At 37.6% G+C, this 11,522-nt stretch overlaps 1 protein-coding gene across 1 annotated transcript in view; it reads right to left on the minus strand.

Annotated features, from left to right (window-relative positions):
• The window catches only part of LOC108573623 (sodium- and chloride-dependent glycine transporter 1-like), a 27,680-nt gene that overhangs the window by 13,182 nt on the left and 2,976 nt on the right, over positions 1 to 11,522 (minus strand). The window contains 5 exon segments of the mRNA XM_017936087.1: positions 222 to 459; positions 3,347 to 3,527; positions 5,673 to 5,866; positions 7,399 to 7,606; positions 8,931 to 9,209. Coding sequence (XP_017791576.1) covers positions 222 to 459; positions 3,347 to 3,527; positions 5,673 to 5,866; positions 7,399 to 7,606; positions 8,931 to 9,209 — 1,100 coding nt within the window.

The following is an 11,522-nucleotide window of genomic DNA, read 5'->3' on the forward strand; positions in this document are numbered from 1 at the left end:
CGTCAACCCTTTCCCATTCTTATTCCAGCCTCCAAGCTTTGCTTCTCTCTTTGTTTTCGCAGCCGCGGACCGACTTCCACGGGCTGTTCTTTTTAACTCGAAAAGTGCTTAATTTATTAACGAGCTTTTGAAACGCGAGGAACCGCCACCTCTCAGCTGAGAATATTCCGTCGATCGATCTCGTTAGTTTCGCCAGCATCGTTTCCGTTTAATGTACTTACCTGGCTACCAATACCGAGGATGAACAGCATCACGAAGAACAGCACCGCCCAGAGATTAGGCAACGGCATCCGTGCCACGGCTTCCGGGTACGCGATAAAAGCAAGTCCTGTTCCGCTTTGGATCACCTGCTCGATCGGAATGCCCATCTGAAGGCTGAGAAATCCCATGATCGAGAAGATCACGAAACCGGCGAAAATGGACGTGAGCAGGTTCGTGAGCGTGACGAAAATCGCGTCTCTGAAAAGTGCGAGAAAGAGAACAGCGTTACCGACTCGAATAGTGTTCTTTGTAAATGGGAGAGTAGATCGATCGTAGTTTTAAATTGAACACGTCACTCTTTTTCATTTTCTATGCGAAATGGCAGTTTCCTACAGTTAAAGTAGATTAACAAGTTTTCTCGCGTACAAGACTTGGAATTATACAGAGTGGTGAAGAACTTTGAGGCTAAATTTTGGAAGCTTGTTCTAAACTACAGGACCATGTAGTACTCGTTAAAAAAGAACAAAAGGGTCTGAATAAACATGGGTGGAAATATTATTTACGAGCTCTCTGTAATATTCCTTCAGCGAAGCCTAAAGATAAGATAATCCTGTGTTACGATACCTGAATAAACTGGAAAGAAGACAAATAATCAATTATTTACACTTAAAAAACGAAAATTTGCATTTCTCCTAAAAATCTCGCGATTAAATTGCCAAAATGATCGATAAGCCACCCCTTCACCACACTCATTCTCCACAGGAGTCATTACATTAGAGTTCACTCGCCATTTGTATCGAACCGTGTCGTTTACCCGAGACGTCTTAAAACCGTGTATAAATATTTCGCGAACGACCGTCGAGCGCGATAAAAGCTGGTATGGAACGCATCACGTTAACGAAAGGTGGCTGGGTAGGTAGCGTTGCGTTTTACATTCGTATCGTAGCGGGAGAACGACGACATTCTGGTTCTGCGAACGACGCGACATAAGTCTTGCAAGAAATATAAAACGTGTCTCGGGATAACGGGGCGAGACGCAGCAGTTAGATGACAGAACGAAGGAGCAACAATTAATAGCCCACCGGTAAAACTTGGCCAGCTGGTGCGACGAGTTATGTTTCCACCACTACCACCAACGGTGCCTTGGCTCGTTCGACTTACGCTACACTGATATAATTTATACACGCGATGAACAACCTGTACAACGCCCCGCGACTTGCAACCGTTAATAAGGAGACGACGACTACGAGAGAGAGAGAGAGAGAGAGGAGGAGAGAAATTTCAACGTTGGATAATCATAATAATTACGACTGTGGGAGCAATATTTCGAACATGTGGAATACCTGGCGTGCCGACGAAAGCTCGGATCTCTGTTTCAGAAACAGGAATGGCTCGAACGATTCGCCTTACGACCGGTATCGCGCGAAATGAAATATCTGACAGACGCTTTAAGCGTAGTGAACGTCTGTGTATCGCATGAGAACAGGCCGATTTGCCATCGAAAATACCTCGGTAAGCCCGGAAGCTGTAGTTTAACCGTTACGCGGCGAATTACATTATTAGAAACTCGCCGCGGTTAATTCGTTCGCGCAAGCACAGGATTCCGTCCTTTGAACACGCTCTCGTTTGAAACGCTTAAGCTCGAGCCAAGAACTTCGACGACTCGCGTACACACACCTGAAGATCCTATGAAAATTCTCAACGCATTATCGCTATCTTTTTTGTCGTTGGACGAGAGATTTTAATTGGATCACGTTGACATTTTTTAGATTGGATTGACATAAGGACTGGTTTGATAAATTAGGATGACTATTGTATACTAGGTCCACGAATGCTTTCCAATTCGAACGTTCGTGTATTCCGAAGAAGAAACTGGGAGATATTAGGTCATCCTGAAAGTTTCCGTGGTTTTAAAGGTGTACGACACCCCGAGGCGTCTAAAAATAGGCAAAGTTAGCGAATTTTTGTTCGTAGATAGCTACTAAATGAAAAGTTTCAATTTTTGTTTTTCTAGAGGATGTAAATGCAACTTTCAGATATTTCCTGGAATTTTTTAGAAGCGAAAATGTTACAAAACGGAGGAGTTATTGAGAAACATCTTCTGCTCTCAGGATGACATAATAAAATACTTTAACTTGAGCGTATCTCGTATTGTGTCCTTAGAAGAGAGGGGGATATTGTATTTTTATAAAATGTAATATTCGCGTTCGTGGGATATTTCGATATTAATACATGACGTTCCGTGACAGTTCCGACTTAACGTGAAAAATCTCGATCTGACAGACGAGAGCATTGATTTGAAAACGGTGTCCTGAAAAAAAAAAACAATAATATTGACTGAAAGCACTTCAAGAGCTGGCTAAAACACTTAACGTGCATCATTCAACGTTGCGAATCCCCTGCGAAAGCTTCGAATGATTTCAAGTTTCGGGATACGTGGATATTGCACGAATTGATAAAAAAAAAAAAACAAAAAAAAAGGAAGAATGTTTCATTGACAGAGATACATTGCTTCAAAGGTGAATTACTTTTGCATTGTGCTGTAACCCCCGAAAATATAAAAGTGAATAGTGAACAATAGTATCGTGCAAGAAACAATATTCGTTCGTGAAAATAAAAGCGCCAATAACAAAGGCGAGCTTTAGATTTTATCCGAGGACGAAAAATGTTAATACTCTCGCGCGTTACAAGTTCGGCTGATAAAGAGATACCACGTTACGAACTGCTAAAACTTGCTGAAGCTATTACTTCGAATCGATATTATCAACGATTAAACAAATTAAATGGAAAAGAGCACCGCTTTCACGGAGCACAAAAGAACTGATATTCTCATCTCGTGCTGCTCTGTTTACTCAGAAAACATCGAGAAGTTTAACCGGAAAGTCTTCTCATATTCATGCACTACCGTTTCGTTACTTGCACGTTTAATTTCGACGAAAAACAAATCGTACATATGACAAAATTATTTTTTCTCTGAAATGTGTGAATTTTTCATAAATTGCAAAATTTTTTTGATTTAGTATTTGGGTATTTTTTCATATGATATTTTCATATTTATATTAGAACGTAATTTTCTTGGAACGAAATCTGTTTCATTTTTTTTTTTTTTTTAAATAATGTTAACTCTTTGTGCTTGCATACTTGCCTGTGACAATTGTTGTTGAAGTTACTATAACTGGAGAGAGTGATCAAAGATCCACAACCGATGCCAAGTGAATAGAAAACTTGAGAAGCAGCGTCCGCCCAAACATTAGGAGATTGTAGTGTCGACCATTTCGGTGTGATAAACCAAAGAGAACCCTCTGAAGCACCGTCCAGTGTGACACCTATATCAAAAGATTCATTTAATATTTAAATATTAAAATTTGTAGATTTTTTAAATTGTTACTAATCTAAATCGCTTTTATTTATAGAAATTTTTAAGGTGACACACATATTGGAAATTATACGCGTGCACAAATAAGAGGAGCAAAGTGTAAGGGAAATAAGACTGTCTATGGTCAGACGTACCCTTCGAACGACACGAGGAAAAATGTGAAATTCTCCTTAATATTGAACATATTATATTTCACAAGTTAAAATAAAATTTCATTATTAAAATCATCTGTAGATTTAGTTACAATTTCGAACTAAGACATCTAAATTACCTCTTTCGTAACAACTTAAGAAATAAAATGGTGTTTCCTTCACGAGGCTGTCACGCAATTGCAAGAGGCTTTGCAAGAAATTGATCGTAGCTGAGTTAATGAAACATTTTGTACTGCATAAAATAATCTACTTTAATCCTTCCAACAAGTATAACCGACGCTAATTTAATTTTAAAATATTATCAATCATACCTGAAGCCTGAAAATGATACCCAAATTTGGTATTTTTTTTTTTTAAGAAAATATTTGACTCTATCAAAAATTTTCACAAGAGCTTTATTATGCTATCCTTAGAGAATATAAAAGTATTTCGTTCGTTTAATTTATTTACAAAATGGCCACATCGCCGAACCTAAAATCTGCCAAATTCAGAAAATTCAGAAATTTGAAAATTTGCTAAAGACGTAATAATTAAAAAAGCATGAGTAGTAAGTGGAGTACAACATTTCCCTGGTAAACAGTGGTTCGCAAAGATGCCAACAGCTCGTAAATAAGGTGAAAAATTCTAAGTCACGGTATTCATAGCATCGATACAGGCTACCGTATGGTTAAATCTGAAATGGCTTGGATAGAATTATACGGTTAAATTCGGTGTTCCTTCAGAGGCTATGCGATGCAGCCTGTCATAAATACGGTAAAATGATCTACTACGAACACGTGAATTACATTGGCGGATGGCGTGTGTTCGTTGTGGAGGAGAGGCTGCTCGACAACGAATTTCAGACTCGGCCGGTGTACTCGAATTAATTAGAGATCGGCATAAATAATGGTAGGTAATGTTTCGTTACAAATTTAGTTGTACGGATGATAACATTAGCCGAGAACCTATTACAAGTGATTTACGTTTCGGCGCGTCAATTTAAAACCGTTAATATACGAGTTCATGCGCCCTTTAATTAAAAACCTATATTTTTCTATATGTATATATATACACACATACATATAATCGAACGGCAGAGAATATCACGTTTTTCGATTTCGACTTCTGATTCATGTTGCAAATTTAATGTCGCATAAAGATATCCGGTTTAATATCGTCGCGTATCAATATTCATAAATTGATAATTATCGTATGGAAGAATTTCAATTATGAATTTTCATGTATGAATGAACGAAAAACTGAGGTGACTACGGATGTTATTTTGCCGCCTGTGAATATTAACAATTAGTATGTTTCCAATTCATTGGCGATTTATTAACTGTAATATTTCCCTCCAAATCGCCAACAGCTATTTATCGCGTCCTTAATCAACCTGCTCGATAATTGAAAAATAAGTATTTCCCAACGATTCGGTATTAATGGTACATTCAAAAATCATCGAAAAACAAGTCTCTTACAACGAGTCGAAATTAATAGAATATTTAAAAAAAAATGACTCGTTTGCAACGAATCTGAATTAATGGTACATTTAAAAATGTCCATTTGCTTTGAAGTATGATTAATTCGTTATACTACAAATTTCTTTTCACTGTGCTACTTTTCTTCGTCTAACAAAAATCTAAAAGGAAATACTCCAGGTGGACAAGGTTTTCGTCTCTCAGCGCTCAGATAAACCGAATTACTCGTAGAATAACCCGACACAATATCTTCGAGACATCGTCGATCCAAGAGTATCGATATTAAAGAGGATTACATCGAAAAATAAAAATAATCTCAGAACGACATAAGCTGTCTCTTTCCATTCGATTCTAGGAACTTTTCAAACAGGTAACTCAGGTATACCGCTGGTTTCCTGTATCGCGAGCAATTGCAAAGAAAAAAAGAAAGAAGCTGTCTCTTAATCTTTTCTATTACACGAAAAGCGTTTCTCTGGCTTCTCTTACCTCGTATCAATAGCACGGTAAGCATGACGTAAGGGAAAAGGGCAGTGAAGTAGACGACCTTCCCGATGGACTGGACACCACGCATCAGGCACAGGAAGCAGATTATCCAGGCGAGGGTGAGGCATCCTAACAATTCCCACCTTATGCCTCCGAAATGTTCCCACGTGGCTCCGTGCAGACCCAATACGTAGTCACTGGATTCGATCAACGATAATATCCGATCACGATTACATGTTTTACCTTTCTTCGCGATTTTCTTGCTTATAGAGTGCATAGAGACGAACGGAAGCTGGCTTTCGTCATCTGAGCGAAAAACGTCCGCGGCGCGAAACGGATCATTTCAAATGGAAATTTTGGAACTTACAAGCGACTGTGAGTTTAATTTAATTTGACAGTTTCTTGGAAAATATTGTTCGATCGTTTTAATAACAAATGAAGATTTCTATGCACAGTACTTAAAACATTAAATATTGTGCTCTTTAATTTTCTGTGAAGTGTAGTTCAATTTCACTAATCATAACTGAAGAAATTTATTTGTCCCTTTGAAATTAAGTTTATCGAATAATTATTGACACAGCAGGCTTGAAATTTTTCAAATTTTATTTTAATCGAATAAAAATTTGACAGTGGAAGTGACTCGAAATTTTTAAAAAATTTTGTTTAAACTTAGCAGTGAAAATATTTCCATAAAATAATACTGAAGAAAGCTTGCTCGTAGCTTGTAAATAGAACTATATAAAATGAGAATGAAGATCGTAAGAAAATTGAAAGTAACCTTGTGTCAATTTTTGAGAACGAAAGATAATTGATTGTTTCAATAAACTGCTTTGGTACGTCGTTTCATATTCTCTGAAACGATTGCAGCAATCTGTACAGCATCTTCGATGTTACCTACTCCGTAAAAGAGTTATATGACATGTGCTAGATTCGGAGATGTCCTTGCCCATAAAATTGCTCCTCCGTGTCCAATACAATGATCACTCTGACACTCCATTCTATAACTTTGAGTTGCCACAAGGTTACCTTATACGAAGTCACTGGACCGCTTTCATTTTCTTATGTAATGGGAAATTGGCGAAAAAATATATTCGTGAAAATACACTTTTCAGTCTGCAAAGTAAAAATAGCTGAAATTTTCTCGTTGCAATATTGCTTCGACAGAAAACCAAACTAAGAGTAAAAAAGAAAAAGTAAATAAAAGTATAAAAGAAAACTACTAAATATTATTCCTACAAACACATTCTTTCTACAAATTACTTCGGTGCCTTTTTCCAAAAAAATCTTGAGAACTTTATCAACTCAAAATCGCCATATTTTTCAGAGAGGGAATTCGTCAATTGCAAAATAAATAGAAAAAAATGGTTAAAAATAGAAATTATTACCTAGAGATTATTTGGAAATTATTTAGAAATTATTGAGACTATTTTGAAATTACTTAGAGATTATTGAGATTATTTTTAATGTTAAGAGATTAATTTTAAGTTAATTTTGCATGAGATTAGTTTCAAATTAAAATCATATTTAATTTTTCGTACATAAACATTAAACTTCGTCAAAAATTACCCCAAATTAATTTGCACCCCCAACACAACGTGTGTAAAAAAAAATACAAAACAAACTACCACCAAAAAGAAGAATGCAAAATTAGCGGCAATCGCAATTACCATTGACGGGACAACGAAAGAAAACTAGTACTGTATACGGTTCACGATATACACCGGCATACTTGAAATATTCCTCGGAAGACAGGACCCGCGTGTAAAGCTGTTGAAGAGGCTTAGCTCCGTCTTCGTGAAAGCAATGCGTGACATTGCCGCCCTGATGAAAACCAAGGCTCTCGCATACCAGATTGGCCGGCGTGCAGGTCTTGTTGTAAAATATCATTTTGGAATCATTCGTTTGACACTGGATCTCTTGCAGGCCGCTGTAACAATCTGTACGAGTTGACGTTACGCGGCTTTATGGCGCATATCCAATATCGTTGCCCTGGTTACGCGATAATTAGGAAGCAACATCAAAGCCTTCTAAAGGCTATCGCTGATTGAAACGAAATAGCTGTCGTTTACAGAATACGATGCGTCGTAGAGCTGACAGCGTATGGTTCGATATTACACGTGATAGCATCCCGTACGTCCACATGTCTCTATGTATACACACGTGTGTGCGTGTGTGTGTGTGTGTCTATATTCGCAGAGGTACTTTGTTACGATCGTAGAGAGGCCACCCACTAATTACACTACCGCTTTGTCGTTCACTTCGTGTTTATTTTAGAAAGATAGCTCATTCTGCAGCGGATTCCCGGTTTCGAGCGTCCTCCCCTTATTATTTCAACAACAATAAGCGTGAAAAGCTTCTGGCTGCAAGTATATACATTACATACTGAGTGTCCAAATTTTCATTTTTTTCTTGTATCCATAGAAAATAGAAAATGACCGAAGAAACTTAGGAGATAGCTCATTCTGCAGAGGACTTCCGGTTTCGAGCGTCCTCTGCTTATTATTTCGACAACAATAAAAATGCAAAGCTTACGGCTACAAGTATGTACATTATATACTCGATGTCCAAATTTTGCCTCCGAGAGAACATTTTTTTCTTGTACCCATAGAAAATAAGGGCAAAGTTTGATCAGAGAAACTTGGGACACTCTATACATTCCACGTCAGCTCTGATGAAAGACCAATACGCGAATCGTTACATAAATAGAAAAAAATGAAGACTACTTTATTTATCGAAAGCACGAGAAGAAAGTAAAGAGAAAGTTTGATAGGGGAAAAATTGGGACACCCTGTATACAAATATGGACTAACAAGCACAACTTGATAGAACTTCTTTACTACTAAATTTTTCTCCGCGAAATTTTTTACGTAAATGATAAGAAAAGCTTTGTATTAACAAAAAAAAAAAAAACAGCACCAATTTGAAAATGATTATTAGTATAAGATATTACAAGGAGCGAAGGACGAGGAGGAATATTTTCTGGGCATTTCCGTTCTGCGAAGTGGAGAAATTGAATTTCGAAGAAACGACGAGCCCTTCGTCATTCGATCGTTTAAAACGTTTCTACGACCTCTTCGGGCTTTACAGCGGCGATAAAATGCACGTTCGACGCGGTTACGCTACGTTACGCTAAATAACAAGTCGAACAAGTGGAGCGTAGTCGAGGGAGGGTGGAAGTGGAAAGTGCGTTTTCTAAAATTTACAAGGCAGAGAGAGGGCAAGAAGTGTGTATCGTTTGTTATTTCATCGTTTGGTACTTACTGTTCGTGTTGAAATCGTTGTCGCAGTAAGCCCAACTGAGCTTAGGCACGAACGAGACGAACGTGTAGAAGAGTGTCCAGGCTACGATCACCATGTAGTACACTATTACGAACAAAATGACGACGAGGGTGCAATAACCGAGGCCCTCAAGTGCTGGCGCCATACGTGTGAACGCCTCGTTAGGGCCAAGCCCGGAATACTGTCCAACCGCGAGTTCCAGAAAGAATATCGGCAATCCCATGGTTATCAGCATTAGGACGAACGGAATTAAAAAAGCTCCTGGAAACAGAGCCAACGACGCGGTGGGATAAACGTTAAACGACGCAAAAGGGTTGGAACGAACGTGATAAAAATGATAAGAGAAAAAAAAAGGTAAGAAACGAGGGAGAAAATAATTGTTGACTTGGAAAATTAAGAAGTGGTGTAATGATCATTTTTTTTTTCATTTTCTTTCTCGTTTCAGGAAGATTTCGGTCGGAGAATTATTTGACAATATTTCGTTACACTCGGTGATTTAATAATACAGGGATACAGTAAATTCTCTACAAGTGTCAGTCAGTTTGGATTCTACAAGTGTCAGTACAGATGGTCCTATGCCTAGGCTGCGTCATTGCTGCGCCTATGTTATCTCGCTCGCTGTCAGTCAGGCGTGTAACGCTACACCACTCGGTTTCTTTTACGAGATTTCACGGCTCGACAATTCATAATAGAAAAATATAATTTCTTTAATTTTACCTTTTTTCATCTGAAATTTTTTTTAACATGTTGGTGAGATTTTTCTGATGAAAATGATATCAAACACGACATAATTTGAACAACATTTACTTATTCACTGTCATACCAGATAGTGAACGTGTTAATAAGTAAATGTTGTTCAAATTATGCCGTGTTTGATGTCATTTTTATCAGAAAAATCTCATCAATATGTTAAGAAAAATTTCGGATTAAAAAAACGTAAAATTAAAAAAGTTGATATTTAAATCGCTTGGTTGCCTCGACTCAGGTTTCATCCTTATCTTTTATTCGCTGTCCTTGTCTACGTTCGGCCTAAACATATGTAAGATTTGAAGAGGAATGTTTATAAATAATTTGTTAGAATTTTTCTTTTCTTAAGTTATTATGAATGAAGGGGAATATTGTAGATTATACGTTTGTCATTATCGCAGTCATACTTGGCTATCTAAATTAGAACGATAAATGAGGAATAATCTAGAGATATCCATCGTTTTAATTCATCAGTGCGGGAATGATATCATAACAGTTGTTAGGTAATCGAAATGCATTTAGATTATTAGAGTATCGCATGTGATTACATGCATTGTCACCTCCGTAAGGCGAATACGTAATAATGAATTTAATGCATCGTTACGGAACAGAAATTTTAATTAGTTTCGATCGAAAGGAAGTAGAATTTGGTATCGATCCTTTTAAAAATAATCATCTACTTACAAAACACTTTACATTCGTAACGTTTGAATGCAAATTTAAATGCTCGAATTAAATATTCAAATTCAAAATAAAATCTGGAAAACGATGGATTATTTCTCTTGCACTACCGAAAATAACAAACCATTGAAAATAACACGGATGATTAATTCTAGCTGAATCTGTTAATCACAGATCGACGACAGATTTGAGAAAAAGATACTAATAGAATAATAATTCGAACGATGATAATCGATATCTTACACAGGTATATCGATAAAACTTCAATTACCCATTGTTTACCTGGTAGGCTTAGTAAATTCTTGAATAAGAAGATAAATCTCGAATATTCCGTGTAATCGTTCAATCTGACAATTACAACGGAACTATCGCAACTGTAGAATTATCGCAAAGAGAGAGAAGAAAAAAAAAGAGAAAAAACGAGAGAACATCGATAAAGCAACGAGGAGTATGAATTGAAATTACATATATCTATTCGAATAAAAAGAGAAAAAAACCTCCTTGACCTCCGTCAATACACTGTCGCCTGTTAATGCTCGCTGATGATTAAATCCAGCCAGGTAAAGTAAAGCAAAGTATGTAAGTACATCGGATCGATTTATCATACACACTTGAAATGGGATATTAATTAAAACTTATCAGACCTCTGAGTCTGATTAATGCGACGAAACAGCACGGTTACCAGTGGGAAAAGGTTAAAAAACCGGCCGACCACTCTTCTCTCTTTGGCCGTCTTTCATTAAAGGCCACCGGCGGCCGGGGAAACAATGAAGAGCCGGGGCCACGTAAACAGAAAAGAACAAAACGGCGAGAGTGGAAGTAAAATAGAATAATTAAAAGCCAAGTGTTCGGGATACGCGCGGACGGGGGCCCCACTCTTTCGGCGTTTCGCAAATAAACCTGACAGGAGGAAGACGGAGCGAGCACGGAGATCGAGATATAGATAGAGAAACGGAGAGAGAGATCGGAAGGGCGAGAGAGATATAGAAAGAATGAGACAGAGAGAGAGAAAAATATATGAACAGAGTGAGTGAGAGAGAGAGAGAGAGAGAAGGAGAGAGATATGGAAACAGTGAGAAAGAGAGAGATGGAAAGAATGTGTGAGAGAGAAATAGAGAGAGAGAGAGAGAGAGAGAGAGAGAGAGA

This window comes from Habropoda laboriosa, unplaced genomic scaffold (genome assembly GCF_001263275.1).
Source record: "Habropoda laboriosa isolate 0110345459 unplaced genomic scaffold, ASM126327v1 scaffold128, whole genome shotgun sequence".
Taxonomy (NCBI): Eukaryota; Metazoa; Arthropoda; class Insecta; order Hymenoptera; family Apidae; genus Habropoda; species Habropoda laboriosa.